The sequence below is a fragment of the Eptesicus fuscus genome, chromosome 6 (assembly GCF_027574615.1).
Source record: "Eptesicus fuscus isolate TK198812 chromosome 6, DD_ASM_mEF_20220401, whole genome shotgun sequence".
Classification (NCBI taxonomy): domain Eukaryota; kingdom Metazoa; phylum Chordata; class Mammalia; order Chiroptera; family Vespertilionidae; genus Eptesicus; species Eptesicus fuscus.
Window position 1 is genome coordinate 41,159,405 of NC_072478.1, and position 22,085 is coordinate 41,181,489.

Here is a 22,085-nt window from a genome sequence, read left to right on the forward strand (position 1 = left end):
GTTAATTTAATTTATGTTAGGAATAGATTTCAAAGATACATTTTATTAATAAATCCTATCACTGTATTTTATTTTCTTCTATCACTATATTTTAAAATATGTCTATAAGTGGACTTTTTTGGTAAATCTTTGTTCTTTGTAAAATATATAGAGCAAGTAGATTTTCTATTCATATTGCAGAATAAGCTGTGCTAGCTCATTTTTATGTATTTAATGATATTTTCTAGTATGACTTAAGATTTATTTTTTATTTTTTAAATTTCTTTATTGATTAAGGCGTTACATATGTGTCCTTATTTCCCCCATTACTCCCCTTATCCCCCCCACACTTATGCCCTCACCCCCCTGTTGTATGTGTCCACTGGTTAGGCTTATATACATGCATACAAGTCCTTTGGTTGATCTCTCCTTATGGTATCTCTTTTACTTAAAATTAAAATCAATAGATCATCTATTTTATTTCATTGCTCAAATTACTGTCATACCAAGTAGAGAAATCATATAAAGCATATTGTGGTCACTATAGTTTTAATAAGTTCTGTTTAGAGCATGCTAAATTTCTTTTTATTTTATTGCCCCAAAAGATAATTTAGTGCACTTATACCATTTGTTTTTTTCTAAGGCCCCTGATGAAAAAGTAAGGGCAGCCTTATTTCCTGAAGAGTTATGGCCAGTAGGGAAGAAATCATGACTTAGCAGCTGCGTCTCAAGGAAGAATTTCTCCACAACTCAGGCAGAACTTAAAAAAACAACAACAGCAACAAACATGACTGCCTAAAGGAATTAAAATGCCAAATGTATTGAGAAGTCAAAAAATACCTCAAGTTGCCTTTAGTTGAGATTTTCACAGAATATTTCTGTTCACTTGAATGCTGATTTTATCAGATTACAAAAATTCTTCTGTTGAAGCAAAGTCATTAAGAATTACATTAATATAGGTGCATAGAGAGAGAATCAAACACACCTACAAAATTAGGAATTAGATACTGATGTTTCCCTTGTAAGATAAATACATAAGAAATAAATTGGCATTTTATTTGATTTGTATATTAATGGCCTAAAGAATGAACGTGTATAGTATGTGATGTCAGATCCAGGAACTGCAAGATTTGAGAGATATAAGTAATATGAAATAATTATTTTTATGATTTATTGGCAATGTCCCTTGACATTGTAATAGAAGTATTATTTGATTGTTAGGTATGCTTTTTGTGGAAAGCATGCCTCTTTAAACACAACCTTCTTTTTATCTTCCCTCTTCCATTAGTTATCACAAGACAGGGCTCCCTCCTTATCTTTCATTTGCCACCTTGAGATAGCCGAGTTTTGCAACTTCAGCATTCCTAACAATCTCTTGCCTCACTCAACATCAACCTTCACACCATAATGATATATTTGTTTCACCTGATAACAGTAAGTCAAGTTCTAAAATTATAATATATAGCCAGTATACACTGTCTGTGCTTCTAATTTTTGTTGAGTGCCTTCCTATTAGCAGTTTTATTAAGGATTTATAGACTCATGGAATTCTCAGGATCAAATGATCCATACTGATGAAGCTTAGCATTGTATAAATGAAGAAATTAAGACCTAGGGAGGTTTCTGACTTGCCAAGACTAATAAATAACATGCTCACATATGAAACTTAAATCAAATTGGAATGAGATTTTTTTTCTGCTAATCATTTTGGTAACATCGTTTATGTTCTTCCCAAAACCAATGTACATCCTAACACATGGAAATCATGTTCAAATTATATTTTTAAATTGCACAACATGATTAACTAAACATAAAACCAAGTATCATACTTGATTAAACAGATGTAGCTGTAATTAAATTGTAACTATTAGAAAATTAAGAGACTGGTGTGCTTTCCTACATGACGGATTCTGGAGAGTCATACTGAGGACCAGAATGAAAGGGAAAGCAGGAAGACAAGAAGGTAGCTCAGGGAACAAGAAGAAGGTATGACTCAACTGCCTCAAAACAAGTCCTGTAAAGAAGCACTAGCAACAGTATAAATTCATCTTTGTTAGTTTAGTTTTCAGCTATTAGAAACATAATTTTGTGTATATTGGTGTGAAACTACTTAGTGCCTAGAATGGCAGAATATAGTGTATATGTATGTAATAAATATCATAGATAGATAGATATAGATATGTATTACAAAGCAAAAATGTATATACATCCAGTTCTGATAAAGTACCTTCTATTGCTTAGAATCCTGAACTTGGTAATAATTTCTCCTGATGTATTTGAAAAGCAGATAATTTCCAAAATTTTATGCCTTGTTTTGATTACGCAAAGTGAAAGAAAAATACAAGTAGAATATTTTATTTTTTATCTCTCTCTACTCCATTTCTATAATTTATAGGTTTTGAAGTGGTATAGAATGCCATTTTAAGTTTTCCAGTCATTGTTTTAATTTCCGTTAGAATTTTGTACCAATGAATTAATGAGTAATAGCAGCATGGTTATTTTTTCCCCTTGTATCTCTTATGATGTGGACTCTGTGGCCACACAAGATTTTAAAGTGACCTTTTGGCAGACTTTACAAAATTGAAATGAAGAAAATGCATTTGGAATCATGATAGGTTTCATGAAAATCTTGAGAGAGACAAGCAATGGGAGGCAGGGAGGAGGAGGAAGAGAAAATAATAGACATTAAAACATATTTTAATTGATTTTCAGAGAGAGGAAGGGAGAGGGAGAGAAAGAGAAACATTGATGTAAGAAGGTAACATTAATATGCTCCCTCCCTTGCAGACCTGGTCCTTCCCCACCGCCCTCCCCTGCTGGCCATCTTGTGGCTGCCATCTTGTGTCCTCATAGGGGCATCCATCTTTGACCACATAAGGGCAGCCATCTTGTGTGTTGGAGTGATGGTCAATTTGCATATCACTCTTTTATTAGATAGGATAGTCTTGGGGATTGCTTTTTTGTGTGTTTAACTTATTAATGAAAATAAAATTTGAAGCAAAAAAAAAAAGCAAATGTGTCTAGTAAATCATCTTTTCCCTTCATGATATAAACATGATAGTACACTCGATGAACAACTTTAATGAGTACTGATTTACTAGAGTAGTTCTAAATATTCTTATTTTTAGGCCCTTTACTACCCCTCTCTATGTAAATTGTGCACACATTACAGACAGAGCAATATTGCAGTTTAATCAAAATGGAAAAACAAATAAATGTTAGGGAAGGTAGCAGAAGAGTATGGGTATCCCCTAGTCATTCTAGATCAAAGCCTAATGGATCTATTTGGAAGCATCTCTACACAATAAAAAGAGGATTGGCTATCACTAAACCTACTAATTTGGCTCTCTAAATACTGGCTTTTGTAAAGGTGTGGTTCTGGATTGCTCTGTCCTCTAAAGTAAGTTGCTTCTCTTTTCAGGAACATTGGGTTCACCCTGCGGATTAGTGTCTGTTTTCTGAAACTCTTCCTGACGAAATTCTAGGGTGGCTATTAGGGAGTCCCAGTTGTGTGGGTCCTTTATTGCTGAGCAATTTTTGTTTCTCGGTCTATGAAAAATTTGTCAAAGTATAAATTAAAACAAAGTATCTATATAATGAAATATAACTAGTCCCTATGTAATTAGCAGAATATTTTAAGGAATATATTCTTATTTTATTGTAGGGAACCCTTGATATATGAAACAAAAGATTATAATGAAGGACACTGTACAGGTTAATGGGTGGTAAAGGAGAAAAATAGTTTCTGATTCTAATTTATCTTCAAGATTTGGAGTGACAGTGGAAACATGTGATGTTAGTATAAATGTATTTGTTTTTAAATAAATGCATTAAGTCTGGTTGTTTTGTTTTTTTTTAACAGTATGAAAGATGCAGGAGTAGGCCATAAGCAATGGAGGGGCCCCGTCTCATCCACCTGCAAACAGTGCCCAATGGTCTATTCCAGCCCTGTTTGTGGTTCAGACAGTCACACCTACTCTTCACAGGTAAAGAATCTTATAGTCATTTAGTATGAAATACACAACTCAGATTTATGACTAAGTGCTTAGGTCTATTAGTTCTCTAATGTGATCATCCAAATAATTTTTAACTTAAAATAATGTGGATAACCTCACTGATTTGAAATATGATTCAATGTCTGTTTGTTTCCCCTATTTAAGAATTTTTAAAGTTTGAAATGCTGAAGTTGTCAACACTCTGAACCCTCAAATATTAAAACCAACATTTTCTTAATTGCTGAGAGAGATCAGAAAGAGACCAGAAATTATTACCATGTATATAATGATGTTAATGTTATTATTATATCAATAGAGGTGCAATCTGTCAATATCATTACTACCTTTATCTCATGTTATTTCCTATATTACTTTACTTAAGCTTCCAAGAATTGTTTTTAACAAATGAGAAAACTAAGGATGAGGAAGATAACAAATTTTTTGTATTTAGCTGACATTGAAGGCAAGATTTAATGTTTTCTCTGATTCAGTGTCTCCTCTACATTAATCTGCCTCCTTATTTTATGAGTGACAAATACTAGCGGCCCGGTGCACAAAATTCGTGCATGGGTAAGGTCCCTAGGCCTTGCCGGTGATCAGGGTCAATCAGGTTTCCTACCTTCCCACATCCTCCTTCCCTCACTCCCTCAGCGTCCTGCCAGCACCGCTGGTTACCTGCCATGTTCCACACCACCCCCTGGTGGTCAGCGCTCATCATAGCAAGCAATCTAACTCCCATTCTCACAGTCGAACTCCCGAGGGGACAATTTGCATATTAGTCTTTTATATATAGAGAGAGATTTTGGAGTTTTTAAGAACTGTATCTAATAAGACATTGATGAGTTTGTTTGTTTTTTGATGTGACAAATGAATATAGACTGACAACCTCTTAGCTGAAACTTTGAGAACACATACATGTGTATTGTTACATAAAACATGTAAAAGCATAATATGTAGTATCCCTAGTGGGACCTTACCCTATAATTAAATACACTAATATATCTTTAAGGAACCATATGAATATGCATATTAAATAGGATATATAAAAAAATAACCTCACCTCAGTTCTTTTCTGGTTTTGCTTACTGCAAAGTAAGTTCAAAAAATTTGGGGCTATTTGATCATTTTGTTCTGTGGGTAACTCTTTATGAACCATACTTTGTCTTGGTGAATATTTTCCTACAACTTCCACTTGCATTTTACACTTTCTAATCTTGATAAGAGCACTACAATGATAAGATTGATTAATCCAGTCAATAAATATATCCATAGTACTTACTGGGTGCCAAGAACTGTGTATTCTTAATTAAGCCACCGTATACCTACTTGATAAAGTTATAAGATGTATATAATGGTGTAGATCTTGCTAGGAGAGAAGGGAGTGTGACACTGGTCTTTTCAATATGACCTTGATCTTGGTGAATATTAGCTTTGCAGGCTTTGAAAATTCATTCTGTCAGCACAAGGGAGAATGACTCTATCTCATATTATCACATTCCACAGGATATGGGTGTGCCGACCATTATACTAATTTATTAAATTACAACTAAGGATGCATGTTATAATATTCAAACTGGTAGGCAGAGTAACATGGGAAGCCAATTTGAATCGTAATTTTATTTGATGAAGATTGATAACTGAACAAGTTGCATCGCGAGACAGATTGGCTTTATTACTGGCATCCAGCTGAGACAGATGCATGTCTTTCTCAACAGTAGAAACATATGTGCCGGCAGAATTGATATGTTTGTATCCAGAGTGCCATGGTCCCTGGAGAGGGCTAGCATTAGTCTAGCACCTGCTTGTTTGGAGCTCTCTTCAGGATGCTACTAATAGATGATCAGTTATTTCACAATTTTGTTTCAAAGTTACAGAGTTACACTCACAAGTGATTTCCATCTGTTGAGACCATATGGGAAGTATTGTTTGATGATTTTAGAGAAAAACAATTAGCATACTCCTACTTGAAACTAAATATACATATCATATGTAGATTAATTCCCATACATTTCCAATCCCATGGGGTTTCCCCGTTGTTCTCCTTTCTATCGGGCACACTCTGAAGCCCAGGTTACAATCCATATGCTCTTATTAATATTGTCAATAAATTTATTTTGAATAATCCATTCTTGAATTATTAATTTAATATTTTTGCATATGTATCACTTTCAATAAATGCCTCGTTTACATAGGAAGACATAAAAGGAGCATGGTTCAAATGAATGTGAGTTGTTAATAACCCCAAATCACCATCCTGTTTTCTGTTGATTCTAACTTAACTTGGTGATTTTTCCACCTTGGATCACCAATCCTAATCTTACATGTGTGCACTGATAGCAGTAAGTCTGAGCTGTAGAAAATAATGAAAACTGAATAGAGATCTTAGCCCAGTAAGAAGTTATATCAAACTCTCCTTTTTAGAGTTTATTGGAAGTTTACTTTGTAGATGTTTATTAGATTTAAATGTAAGGCACTTAACTTTTTTTCCCTTGTAAGTAGAGTAGTGCCCACAGAGGCAAGTCCTTCTTGAGAAGGTCATTGTATTATTTTTCCAGCATCTATTTTCCAAGAGATAAGAATAGAAGATTGGTGCAGGGGACACAGGGTCTTTCTTTGGCTCTTGGTTCACTCAACTTGGTTGATAGACTAAGCAAACTCTGTTCTACAAGCAACTCTGTTCTACAGGGCAAATTTAAATTACAGATTTTTGGGACATGTAGGCATTTAAGCTCACGATAATGGTGAGCCCCAAATCCTAAGCTCAGTATAGTGCATGAAGCTCCTGCTCCAAGCTTCTAATCTCCCAGCTGAGTAATCCTCACATGATAAAGATTAGTCAGAAGCCAGGTACTCTCAGCACAGTGAGTGTGACCCTACATCTAGGAAGGAAGCCCAGTCCTGCTCTCCAAGTCTTACTATGGTTCTGTATCTGCAGAAGCACTGATATACAGGGATTTTTGTGTTTTTACTATTATAAAGAATACTAGCATTCCCGTTGCAGGAAAAATCCTGCAATAGGGATTTTTCCTGCTGCACTCTACCCTGCCCCGCCTTCTCTGCCAGCCAGCCTGCTTTTCCCTTCTCCCCCGGCCCCGCCTCCACTCCTCCCTTCTCCCCCAGCCCCGCCTCTGCTCCTACCTTCTCCCCCCGGCCCCGCCTCTGCTCTTCCATTCTCTCCCAGCCCCGCCTTCTCCGCCAGCCCACCCGCTCTCCTTCCTTCTCCCTGGGCCCCGCCTCCACTCCTCCCTTCTCCTCCCCCTGGCTTGCTTGCTTCTCCGCAGCTTTGCTCCCTTCTGCAGCTCTTGGCTTCTTTCTACACTGTCTTGATATGCAAATTAGCCACCATCTTGGTTGGGTTATTTGCATACTCATCTTGATTGGTTGGTGGGCGTGGTTTGGCTGGTGGGCATGGCTTGGGCATAGCGAAGGTGCAGTCAATTTGCATATTTGTCTATTATTAGGTAGGATTCCTATCAGTTCTATTCTAGACCCACAATCTTCCCTCATTACCTTCAGCTCAATTTAGAGAGTAGAAATTGCAAATTATATTTCTGCTCTACAACATAAGTGGAGGTGATTTCATTACAAAGTATAGCAGACCCAGGAGCTGGGGGATGGATTGAGACAGAGGGTATCCAAATGAAGACTTAGGCAAATGACATAATAGTACTAGGGTATAATTTTAGAAAGTATGTCTTATTACACAATGGGACCAATTTTGAATAATTATTTTATTAGAGTTCAAACTCTGAACTTGTCAGTTTGTCTAGAAATCCTAAGAAGAGTATTTAAAGCTGTATATACACACACACAAAAAAAAAAAAAAACACAAAAAAAAAAACAAAGGAACCGATGAAGAACTATGGAAAAATAGATTTGCTTGAAAAAATATTGAGACTTTTGCAATTTTCATGAGAAGTATTTTTGTAATATTATCTGTGTTTTATTTTCCTGTTAAGAAAAGTGATTGACTTATTTAAGAAGTGACTTAACCTTTCTTTTTCAAAGAACCAATCTATTTTGAATTCTTTTAAATTCAGCAATGCCAGAAAAATCAAAACTTAAGTCTGTTTAAGGTTAATTGGAGAAGTAATCACTCCTGAAATTGACACAAAGGATGAAGGTCTTTGTTTCTTTACTTCAGGCAAAGTCTATTTTGATTATATTGTCAGGCTTTAGTAATAACTAAGAATTGTTCTCTGATACAACATCTGTGTTAGACCATTGGTATATTTGTCACTGTCCTGTGTAAATTGTACACTGCATTTGCTGAGCAGAAGTCAATAAGTAATACTAATGTCTTAGAACTCAGCTGGGCATCTGTAACATAAATGCCCTGCGGACAACATGTTGGGTGATTTTGAACACTTGATTCTATCATATTTAGTCATGGAGTGCTTGCCAATTGAACTGAATAATGGTGAATTCCTAGGCATAACATTAGTTATAAGAAATATCGATGTGCATGCGTGCGTGTGTGTGTTTGTGTGTGTTTAGGGAAGGAAAACAGAAAGCTTATCATTTTATACTGGCACCAGAGACAATACTTAATTGTTTGGTGTGGGGTCCTGTGAATCTGAATTTTACAAGCTCCCTGCATGATTTTTACACGTGTCATGTTTGAGAAGAACTGTTACTTTTGAAATTTTAAATATGAGAGTTTTAAAAAATATAAAATAGAACAATAAGTTTAGCATTAAAGAAGAAACATTTACATTTTATTGTAATTTGAGAAAATTCCATTTTAAGTTTCAGCATTGTCCTATTATTTGTTCATCTTTAACTGTTTTCCATATTTGAGGTATTCTATTACTTTCTTTTAACAATAGTTCCTGATTCTAGTAGATATATGTACTTTTTGAAAGATAGAAAATTTCTTACACATCACCATTTTGATGTGTTACCTCTATTTGTATTGGGTGTTTAATGGTCCTGTCTACCTTCTTTTGAATACTCTGTCTGAGCTGAGATAATTTCATGTTGGAAGATCAACAGTCAGAAATAAATGTGCACTGTTTCTGTTTGAACTGCTTTTCAACAAAAGCTACATTTTTATTTTGCTTGGTTATGCCAACTTGATCAAGATTAAAACTCCAGCATATTATCAGAATCACTGGGATAAGCTCTTATTAAATCACTGAGCATCAAAAGAAATAATGTGAGTTAACTTTATCATAAAAACTCAGATTTGAAAAGAACTCAATAGGACATCTAGGACAAACTTCTATACAACATGCAAGTCCCTGATAAGATATCATGTTCTGTAAGATAAATGTCTATTTTTGAAAGACGTTCTAATTGTCAGAAAACCTTTTCTCTCCTTACATTGATTTGGCTTCCAACACTCTCTAATTTACCCCCTCAGGGACATATCAATGCGCAAACTAGATACTCTATTTTCTTTAGTTATTGGAAAAATATGAATTTCTAAATTTTTCATTTAAAATGTAACAAGAAGCTAAAAGACATTTTTCAAAGCAGACTAAGGGCATAATATTTTATAACTTTTATAAAACTGTATTCCTGGTCTTTCAGATGCATTTTACACATTCATTTAGATACAAACTTTTTTTGTATAGCACACCTTCATTGAGTATACTAGTAGACCATGCAATGTGTCATGGAAACCCAGCCTTTTAATTTGTCTTAATATTTGATCATATTAAGTCATATTTAATAAAATTATATAGTTACAATATTAATATATTTGAACTGATTTTAGGGTCCAAAAAGTGGTAAACATAAAACTCATCTGACAAAAATGAGAAAGTTTGGACTTAAAGTGCTCCAGATGCCATGGGCATCAGTTATTTCCTTACAAGTTGACTGAGAGAGAACTTCGTTCTCAATCAGAAAATATTAATTCAGTCCCTGGCCAGTGTGGCTCAATTGGTTGGAGCTTCGTCCTGTGCACCAAAAGGTCCCGGTTCAATTCCAGGTCAGGGCACATTGCCGATTCAATTCATCCTACAGGAGGCAGCAGAGCAATGTTTTTTTTTCTCTCTCTCCCTTCCTCTCTCTCTAAGATCAATAAAAAACAACAAACTAATTCAGGAGAAATTAATTAATATGCTCCTCTACTGTAAATATTACATGTTTGGGTTAAATATTATTACCAAGTAAATGTGAAATATGATATTCTTTCAGTTGAATTTGAAAAATTAGAAATAATCACTGAATTATCATAATGTTTAAATATTTCTTAGAAAATATTGAGTAAAAATAAATTATAATTATTTTGTTATTTAATCCTGGATTTACTTTATCCTCTGAATATTGGATGTGCATGAAATATAATATGTTGAATAATTTAGTGTTTTTTTAATTTATTAATTCATTATTAATGTATTTAAATGCATACATATAGGTAAGAAAATAATCTTGTATAGTGATTCATCATTTATTTTCAAAAAGGAAGAAGAAAATTATATTTAAACATGAAAACTATGTGCCATTTCTACAAAAGTATTCTTATAACAAACTAACTATAAACCTTGCAGAGATTTATTATGTTCTCAGCTTTGGCCTATGTGGACTACTGTCAAGAAGCTCTGAGCAGGGTGATCAGATTTCATGTTAATTCAACTAGAGAAGCCAGGTGGCTGAACCAGAATTGAGTTTTATCTCCCAAACCCCCTTTGCATAGGCTGCCACTCAGAGAGTACAGCAAACAGACCAGCCTGCAATTACTGTTAAGGGAATGAAAGAAAAACCCTGAATGTTTCAAATAGGTACCCATAACCTCTTTCCATCCTGTTAATTCCCCAGGAACCAGCTGAGAGAGTATGTTCCCTTTGTGGATACAGAGATATTCATTGACTAAGCTGCTGTACTAAGGTGAGGGAGGTAGACTCTGAAATAGTTTTCAGTAGAGTTTTTGCAGAGACCATCCCAATGCTTTCAAATATCAGATGCTTGTGGACAATAAGGAACATGGGAGGGTCATTATATATCTTGCCTGTCAGCCCACTATTGAATAGTTTTTTGATAAAAGTTTTCACAGTTGTCCAACCACAGATAGTCCCAAAAGTGAAACATATGACACTGATTAGTGACAAAGAACACAAGGATGTGGCCAGATGGAACTGGAATAGCAGCAGCAGAATCTGAAAAGTGTCAAGAGAGACTTAAAGCTTAAATTGATTCTTTGGGTTTGTGGAGCCCCAAAGTAGGGAGTGTGATGCAGTTTGCTGGGTGGCTTATAAATCAGTCCATTGGTTTAACTGATATAAAGGACCAAGTAGAATGTCCAAGGGAAGAACATACTCTTTCCAATACCCAAAGAATCTATGTAGGAGCTAGGACTAATCTTTTGATGATCAGCAGAGTAATGGATAAAACTGCTTAATACAGTGATTGACACATAGTGGTGACCCAAAGAAAGTAATTGTTTATAAATTGTGTATTTTGTAGTTATAGCTGATTTGTATTTTTGGTTGTTCTGCATAATGAACTTATAGCTGATAATTTATTTGTACCATTGGGTTTATTTTATATGTACTACTTTAGTGAATGCCCAAGTAAACATTCCTAAAGAAATAGGAAAGAGATCTTGAGAGTTGAGTTAATCTATTCATTATATTTCAGTGGACCAGTGCCTAAATATGAGCTGCTCAACCTAGAAATGAGTGACATCTGAGGTCAGATAACGCTTTATTTTGGGGAGCTCATCTGCACATTGTAAGATCTATAGCAGCACTTTTTACCTTTATCTAGTAGACACCAGCAGATCTCCCTCCATACTCTAGTTGTAATAACCAAAAATGTCTCCAGATGTCCCCTGGCTGAGAACCTCTGATTTAAGCCATCTATCATGGCCATGGTGAGTCCCTGGCCATGAAAACCTGTAACAGTAGACTTTCCAGTGTTTGTTGACATTGATTGTTGGGGTCTTTTCTGTGGACAGCCCAAATCTCTCCTATTTAGGTCATATTTTCTTCATTGTTATTAAAGCAAATTACTTTAACTTACTTTTGCTGATAAGTGTCAACTTGTACTATTGAAAAATCATTCTGCAGGCTTGCTTTTCACAATAACTCATAACTTAAGTACCCAGGTTCTTAATCAGGAATGCATTAATCATGTCTTTCTCTACTGTATTTGCATTTTGGGGTAATTATAGACTAATGAGTATGCCCTTTATGTGATATTTTGCTTCACTTATACCTTTATAAATATTTCAGTTTTGTGATAATTAAGTAAATTGAACATTATTAATTGGAAATGCAATCAGTGGATATAGCTAAAATTTCTAAAATACTACATTTGATATCCTATTATTCTTTGAATAATATTCTTCAAAAATACTTTTTTTCAAAATCAGTCCATGAGTAAATAAAACTAGTTTTCTGACTACAGAAAGTTAAACTCATACAACTATACACATGGTGTGTATTTGCTATACATCTGATTTTGTTGCTCTCTACAGAAACACATAACAAAAGTGTTCAGTAGAATCATTCTGAAGAAAAGTTGTTTCACTTATGAAGTAATATTTTTGCAGAGCTATAACTTCATTGTATGCAAATCTTAAAGACAGCTTTGACATTTTGAATTTATAATTATGTCAAAGAAAATTAGCCAAAGGGTAAAAGTTGATGATAATGAAATAAAATTTTTATAAAGATTGTGCTTTTTTTCTTGTTAATTATTTGTTTAATAACATTATAAACAATCAATGATCAACTTTTGAGCAAAAAATTATTCCTCTATTTAATAAATTAATAGATCATGTATTTTTGCTGTTCAAGTATTTCTTGAACTTTCATTTTCTTGGAATAAAAATATCACTGCTAAAAATTAACCACATTTAAAATGTGAATGAGTATAGAATAACAGCTTTGAAGGGAATTAACATTTTCAAATTTAATATTAGCTACAATTAATATTGACTTTTGACTTTATCTGCTCATATGCCACTTATAATTGCTGCTGAACTTCTCTTAAATTATTTCATGAGTCAGAATTTTATTATGACCAAATACAGGCTTCTGAAATATGAAGTTAAAAGAATTTACAGGAAAGAATATTAAATTTGAAGTCTCAAAGTTTTATGTAACTTATTTGGCTTTCACTAAAGCCCTCACAATTTCTTAACTATGTTTACTTTTGATTAGCTATAGGGGATTATTAATTACATTTAAAATTTATTGTGACTTTACATGACAAGATCATTTTTTAATTATTGAAATATTAAATAATAAAAAATGATACCTTTGAAATAACTTATTCCTCCAAAAAGGCCCACTAAGCCATTGCAAATATATTTCAAGTGCAAGAATTTTTAATCATTTGTTGTAGGGCTAATTAAGAATTTTGCCAGGGAGAGTTATTTTACAAAGAAAAAAAACACATTCTGCACAGATGTGAGTAATCTGATTAGTCATTGGGTGGATTCAGTGCTCTTGGTATCAGCTGAAGCTGAATTAAATTAGTCACTGGTGCATTTGTCGATGGGAGCCAGAAAGTCTGCAGTATTTCTTCTTAAAATAATTTGTACTGAGTAAATTATGGGGGTAGCCACTAAAGAAATCACATTACTTTAGAATTAGCAAGATCAATTTCTTTTAGGGGAGGAAGATAGTTATTGCCTCTTTAAAATATGGAGTAGTTTTATAATTTTTAAAATCATATCAAATGTGCATTTATAAAATATTATCTTAAGAATGATTTATGAATATTGTGGTTTAGAATACTAACAAAGAGTAATGTTTACAAAGAAAATCAAACCAAACCAAACTAAACTAAAAAAAAATCTTTATGTGCCTTAGTAATTTTGATCATTTATCTTTAATTTTATTCAGCTTTGTTAACATTTACTGAGGAGAGCATGGCTCATGGTTGCTACTGCTGTTTGATTCTTGAAACACTGTAGTTTAGGTGTTATCCCAATTATTCATATGGGAAAATTGAGGCTGAAAACATTTAAAATACTAGCCCCAAATGTCACATTTAAGAAGAGACACTATTAAGATTTTAGCTCAGGTGTAATGCTCTTTGTTCTATTCCATTCATTTATCTTTCCCCATAGCATACATGATAGAATCACAAGCATACTGTTGTCACTTTCTCAATGTTTTACTGTTTAATTAAATATATTTGAATGACAATTTTTTCTCTCTTCTTATACAGTGCAAACTAGAATATCAGGCCTGTGTCTTAGGAAAACAGATCTCGGTCAGATGTGAAGGCCATTGTCCATGTCCTTCAGATAAGTCAACAAGTACAAGCAGAAATGTAAAGAGAGGTAAGTGATGAAAACTTCTTTATATTTTTACTTGTTCTCTCTACTAAAATGTTTTGTAGTAAATGTCATTATGCATTATGTATACAATGAAGCTTAACTTTATACATGTATTGAGCAATAATTATATTGTAAGTGAACTTTTTCCCTTTAGCCTCAATTATTATAGCAAGTAATGTTTTCCTATAGATCTACATTTATCTTAATTGTAATAGTTATATGCTTCTTTCCTACATGTTTACCATATATAAGAAATCTAAAGCAATTCCTTCTATGAATTGTTGTGTCAGAAAAGTGTTTTACATCCTTTTTTTTTTTCCATTTTGGAGCAAGCAACTGATTAGTGGTAACATAGTAAGTGATAGTTTGGTTCACTGTGGAACTGGTCAGACAATTAGTATTAACATTTTTAATTAAAATTTCTACCCCATATAGAGTGTGAATGTGTGTATAAGATGGCCTACTAAATAATTTCATAAATTAAACTTTCTTTTGATTATATCTAATGTTTTGAATCTTTATTTTTATTGGTTCAATGTCTAATAAAATAATGAAATATAATGAATCCAATATGTGTTACAGTATATAATTCAACTTTTCATTGATTATTTATTGTGGTTGGAATGGTAATGTTTTTGTATTTAAGATATTATTTATGCATTTGAAAATATCTCTATAGCTGCTAGTTTTAGTTCTTTGCATCTATAGACAAAGAAGACAATTTAAAGCATTTTTTGAGTCAAAGACTATTTTAGAGAACATTAATATCTACATTTGTCACATATTTTATAACCATCTGTATCATGTAATATAAAAATTATTATCATTGGACCTTAATGAAAATAATTCATTTTCTCCTTTTTAAAAAATATCAATAACAGATATGCATATTAAAATATTTATTGTAAAATATGTATTTTCTTAAACATGGTATACTTGATATTCTATATTATAATGTCTCACAATGAATATTTTATTACAGATACAACCTATGAACTTCAATTATGCCACTTATATTTGTCTTTACTTAATAAGTAATATTTTAGATAAAATTTAGAATTTACAAACTGTTACAGCATTGCTTTTAGTAAAGTGCCTGGTTGATTGTATTATTAAAAGTAAATTGATTGATTTGCAAATTAATTTCAAGCTAGTGTTTAGATATTATGCAATATGCAGAAAGACACCAACTGGTGGAAGAAAGCTGTCTTCCAGAAGTCTCACCCTTGTTGCCTCATCCCAGCCTAGAGTCAATTTCAGAGTGATTCTTCCTGGACTCCCTACCCCATCTCCCAATCCACTTGCTCTATCATAGCTCAAATGAGGATGTTCAGGCATGACCTTGAATATGTTAATCAGTCCCCTTATAATTAAAAGTAATTATCATTTTATTTTAATTGAAGTATTCAATATCTCTTGCATCCCTCATCTCCATTCCCTATTTACATAATTGAATACATTTTCCTCAGCAAATCACTCTTAATTTTGAAGTAAATCCTACCTTGGTGTTCAATATCCATGGCTTATTGTTTTCATTGGAAGCTATAAAAACATTTGAGTAGTAGTCATAATAAGTGTATACTTATAATACATCACAACCCTGCACTAAAATTCCTCTTAAATAAGACTTCTTGCTTTTTTAAACTCATTTTTGAATAAGAAGATATGTTTGATATGTTGTATTAATTTATCATAAGCTTACACAAACTACAAAATGAACTCAGTATCCATTAAAGAGGATCCCTTGTGAATAAACAATAATTATGTTTTGTGTTGCTCAAAATCTCTGTACAATGTTTATTTTAATATGTCAAGAAGAACACTTCACTTAAAAATCATATCATCAGGGGATAAGGATCATTTGTGTTCAATTGAGCGTAGAAAGAAAGGCAAGAAGAATTTAAACTAATCCTGCTCTGATGGATTGTCAGGGCAAAACAAGTACAGAATAATGCTAGCTACTGTGGAAAAACAGTACAGAAAACTGTGAATGTCATTTCTGCACAGTACCAAAGTCCAAGAGAAAAGGGAAATGTAAAACCTATTTCCATATCATTTCTAATCTTTCAATTGTCATTTACATTAGAAGCTTGCCTTCAGTAGACTGTGTAGTACAGGAAATTCAATTTAATGGCACCTCTGTTCTAGAAAAAGGGAGACAAACTACAAAAATGAAATATTTCTTGAATCTTTCTGACTTCCTACATTTGAGGTCAAATTGACACCATAGTAAGTTTTGACTGTGTTAACAGCTGAATGAATTCTTTAAAGTGATTTGAAATATATTACAACTAATAAAAGTACATTTTCTTTATATACTGGGAGACACCAATGTTTTCCTTTGTTCTCCTAATGTATTCAGTAATGGATGTGCATAAATTGATCCAAATATATATGTTCAAGTAACCCAAATAAAGATAATAGGGACTTTACATTTTTTTAAATTCTAGATTCTGAGTTTACACAAGTAGATAAGCATACTCCTCTTAAATTAGTAAATTAACTCTACAGTTTTCTGCTTTTTGAACTCATAAAAATCAAGATTACAAAGGCCAGCACTTCTAGGTCCCTTTAGTGTATTATTTCTTTCCATTACAAAGAATTGTTGTTTGATCACAAATGCAGAATTATCATTTGAAAAATTAATCTACTTTATCCAAGAATTATTGACATTTTAGATGATTTCTAAAGCCCCATATACATTTTATGTAGTTAGGTTAATATGAGATTCATAGGTGTGAACATGGACTATGGACAAACCACTTTCCATGTATTTTGTATATTGTTTTGCTTCATTTTGTTTTTGGTGGCAAAGTTATACTCAGAGACTGTTGTCTTTGCCAGCAATTTATTTAGCACAGGTTCACAGTGGGGATTATAATAATTCATAAGCCACTATCATACAGGATAATATCTCTTAATAAGCCAAGAAAGGAAAAAAAAACATATTCCATGCAAATGACAAATTTAATTGCACAGTCATTCCAGGCAAGAGGAGATAAAGAAATAAAAGTCCAGCCCTGTCCAGTGTGGTTCAGTTGGTTGAGTGTCTTCCCATGCACCAAAAGGTTGCTGGTTAACACATGCCCAGGTTGTGGGCTTCATCCCCTGTAGGGGGCATGCAGGAGGCAGCCGATTGATGTTTCACTCACATCAATGTTTCTATTTCCCTCCCTCTTCCTTCCTCTCTCTCTAAAAATCCATAAAAATATATTTTTTTTTAATAAAAGAAAGTCCAAATTTAACAAAAGTGTACCTTTTACTAGTATATAAGTTTGGTTTCTTGGGAGAAGTCTTGACCAACCATGAGTTGACGTCCTCCTGTCAATGCAAAAACGAAAGCCCCTCATTGCTGGAGCACATTGCTGGGGAAAGGAAGATGATGGTGTTGCTGAACACGATGGGCTGCTGTGAGGATTATGACTCCAGAGACCGTGACATGGTTTAGCACCCCTGCCAACAGTCACCTTGGACAAGTCAGGAGCAAATATCTCAAGATCTTCAGAGAACTACTTAGGTCAGCAAAGTGTGCCTTGCCCAGACCGAAACTCTCAAATAGTCTTCACAAACTCTCAGTATTTATTGTCTAAATGTCCCCTTACTATCATTTTATCTTCACAGTTCTTATCAGTCTCCAGTGGGGCCCCTCAGCATTGCTGAGTGCTTATAAAGATTAACAGATGAGATGATAATAACATCCTGACTCACCTTACTTCATTCCCACATCAAAACAACTTTACTTATAAAAAACAAAACAAAAATAACTTTTTTTTTGTCCTTGTCATACACAAGTGGATTGAAACTGCTTCCCTTGAGCCCTGGCTGGGAGGTTTAGTTGGTTGTCCCATACACCGAAAGGGTGCAGGTTTGATTCCCAATCAGGGCACATACCTAGGTTGTGGGTTTGAACCTCAGTTAAGGCACATACAGGAAGCAACTGATATTTCTCTCTCACATCAATGTGTGTGTGTGTGTGTGTGTGTGTGCGCGCGCGCGCGCGCGCCTTTCTCTCTCTAAAAACCAATAAATACCTATCCTTAGGTAGCTTTAAAAAAGGAAAAAACAGCCCTAGCCAGTTTGGCTTAGTGGATAGAGCATCGGCCTGCAGACTGAAGGGTCTGGGGTTGATTCTGGTCCAGGGCATGTACCTCATTTGCAGGCTTGATCCCAGCCCTGGTCACATGTGCAGGAGGCAACCAATCGATGTGTAGCTCTCACAATGACATTTTTGTCTCTCTCTGTCTCTCCCCCTCCCTATCACTCTCTCTAAAAAATCAATGGGAAATATCTTTGGGTGAGGATTAATAACAAAACAAAACAAAAAAAGCAAATAAAAAAAAACAGCTTCACTTAAGTCATAAACAATATTATATATATTATATATATATATATACATACATATATATATATATATATATATATATACACACTAATAAAAGAGAAACATGCAAATTGACCATCACTTCACTACGCCCACCAGCCAATCAGGAGTGAGTATGCAAATTAACCCAATAAAGATGGCAGCGGCCCTGCCCCCCAGCCGCTCAGGCAGCACGCATGCGGGCATGGAGTGGCCCGGAAGACCTTGAAGCCTGCTATGAGGGGGAGGGCCAGGAGCAGAGGGCAGGGGGTGGAGGGAGCCACAGGAGCCAGGAGTGGTGCTCCACCTGGAGCAAAGACTGAAGGCGGCCAGAGGGAAGGCCTGGGTCCCTTTGTGCAATTAGGCTCTAGTGTGTGTGTGTGTGTGTGTGTGTGTATTGCAATCCTAAATCTAGAAAGGACTTTCAGGACTTTCAGGGCCAAAGATGAAGAAGAGCATTGGAAAGGACCTTAGACAATATTTATTTTGCACTTAATATATCTAAACTCAAAGGAGACTACCCTAGATATATCTTAAGTGGTCTACATAGCAGTGGTTGATGATCACAGTAAACTTTGACCTATGGTATATCTTAAATGCTCCATTAAGCTATTCATTTGAATGACTAGATTCAGAAGTTTGTTTTCTGAGAACACATCAGATTATATGTTGAAAGGAGTTAAACAAGGACTGTGTACAAATAGTTATTGGATGTGGCAAGAATTAAAACAATGCTATCTCCACTTTTATACCTGATAACATGCAACTGCACAAAATCAAAATATAAAATTCTAACTAGAATTTTAACTAAAATTCTAACTAGAATTCCTATCTTTTATAGGAAAGATAGAAAAAAATACCACAACAAATTCATGTAGAAAATAAAATACTTGTGTAAAATTTGAAATCAATCCAATAGCACCACAAAATAATAATAATAATAATAATAATAATAATAATAATAATGTTTTCAGAGAAAATAAGCTTATCAGGACTTGACTGATGGGATTTAGGAAAGGATAAGTCTCCAGGAGTCATTGACAACTCCTGAGAAAATTATGATGATAAAACCAAGATGGAAACATTGTTAAAAGATATAGTTTAGGTGGTAAAATTTTTAAATTCAGCAATGAACACAGTGTAATTAAGGTATTTGTGGCCCAACTGTAGAAATATTTGTGCTTTCACATCTGAGAAAAAAGGTCTGGGTTGGAGTAAATACTGGAGATACACTGAGGTGCAAAAAGTGAGAAAAGTAGGGTAAGAGGTTTGCAAAAGACTATTAACCACAGACTCATTACAGGAAGAAGCATCTTGATGATGTTAAATGAGAAACAGGAAAGAACAGTGTCTCAGCTGCTGAGGAATAAATTCCAGCTTGAGAAAGATGGTGAATTTGACTCTTGTATTCAGGAGGAATGTTCTGTAATATGAACCCGAGAAATGACCTCAGACTTTGGCAATTAGAATATCAGTAGTAATGGTAAAAAGAGCAACTTGAGCCTAATGGGAGTTAATGGAAATAATACAGACAAATTACTTAACATATATAATAGGAATTCAATAAAAGTTTGTTCCTTCTTCTACCTCTGCTCATCTCTCATTCCCAACATGTAATTTATTTCAGGCAAAATTGTGGGGTTGAGATGATAGTGATTAAGGCAGTAGGGGTAGAAAGCAAGTAATTGATTCAATAAAATTTTTGGAAGGTAAACAGCCAGGACTTGACTATTGAATTTAGGAAAGAATATAATCCCTATTTGGAATATGAGAGAAAACAGTGGAAATAAAACATATCTACATCTATTATTTGCAAGTTATTTTCTTTACTCTTCAAAACTTGTAAATATTGGTATACCAGTTAGACACTTGAGGAAACTAAAGATCCTAGAGTTAAGAGAGTTACCAGGTAGACTTTCTGTCTTTTAAGCCCACATTCTCTTTCTTTCTAAGAATAAAGAGACTGATTTTAACCCAGTTTTGTCACCATGGTAAACTTTACTTTTATTTTTTGTATTACAAAAATATTTTTTTTATTTTTTAGAAAAAAAATCCCCTTGAGTTTTCTTCAAATAATAGTGATTAGCTTCATTTTTTTGCATGTATCTGTCAAATTTTCCCAACACCATTTATTGAAGAGACTGTCTTGACTCCATTGTATGCTCATGCCTCCTTTGTCAAATATTGATTGAGCATAATGGCGTGGGTCTATTTCTGGGTTCTCTGTTCTGTTCCATTGGTCTCTATATCTGTTCTTGTGCCAGTACCAGACAGTTTTGAGGACAGTGGCTTTGTAATATATCTTGATATCTGGTATTGTAATCCCTCCAACTTTGTTCTTCTGTCTCCAGATTGCTGCAGCTTTTCGGGGTCTTCCAGATGAATTTTTGGAGAGTTTGTTCTAGGTCTTTGAAGTATACCATTGGTATTTTAATGGGGATTGCATTGAATCTATAGATTGCTTTGGGTAGTATAGACATTTTAATGATGTTGACTCTGCCAATCCATTTACCATACACAAAATTAAACTGAAAATGGATAAAGGACTTAAATGTAAGACAGAAAACAATAAATCTTAGAAGAAGCCATAGGCAGCAAAGTAGCAGACATTTATTGTAGCGATATCTTTATCAATACAGATCCTAGGACAATGGAAACTAAGGAGAAAATAAACAAATGGGACTACATCAAAATAAAAAGCTTTTGCACAGCAGAAGAAACTAACAAAACAACAAGAAACATATTTGCCAATGTTTTCTCTGATAAGGGTTTACTCTCAAAAATTTATAGGGAACTCATACAACTTAACAAAAGGAAGATAAACAATCCAATCAAAAAATGGGCAACAGACCTAAATAGACACTTTTCAAAAGATGACATACAGAAGGCCAAGAGACATATGAAAACATGCTCAAAGTCACCAATCGTCTGAGAAATGCAAATCAAAACAACAATGAGATACCATCTCACACCTGTCAGAATGGCTAACATCAACAAATCAACAAATGACAAGTGCTGGCGAGGATGTGGAGAAAAAGGAACCCTCGTGCACTGCTGGTGGGAATGCAGACTGGTACAGCCACTCTGGAAAACAGTATGGCGTTTCCTCAAAAAAATTGAATTTCCTTTTGACTCAGTAATCCCACTTCTAGGAATATATCCTAAGAAACCAGAAACACCAATCAGAAAGGATATATGCACCCCTATGTTCATAGCAGCACAATTCACCATAGCTAAGATTTGGAAACAGCCTAAATGCCCATCAGCAGATGAGTGGATTAGAAAACACTACATCTATAGGATGGAATACTACGCTGCTGTAAAATAGAAGGAATTCTTGCCATTTGCAACAGCATGGATGGAACTGAAGAGCATTATGCTCAATTAAATATGCCAGAGAAAGATAAATATCACATGATCTCACTCATTTGTGGAATAGAATGAACAACATAAACTGATGAACAAAAATGGAACCAGAGTCATAGAAGCATCAAACAGACCATCCAAC

General features: G+C 34.1%; 1 protein-coding gene across 1 annotated transcript in view; it reads left to right on the forward strand.

Moving 5' to 3' along the window:
• The window catches only part of SPOCK3 (SPARC (osteonectin), cwcv and kazal like domains proteoglycan 3), a 356,111-nt gene that overhangs the window by 249,845 nt on the left and 84,181 nt on the right, over positions 1-22,085 (forward strand). The window contains exons 5-6 of the mRNA XM_008144652.3: positions 3,842-3,965; positions 14,106-14,220. Coding sequence (XP_008142874.1) covers positions 3,842-3,965; positions 14,106-14,220 — 239 coding nt within the window. The remainder of the gene's footprint in view (positions 1-3,841; positions 3,966-14,105; positions 14,221-22,085) is intronic.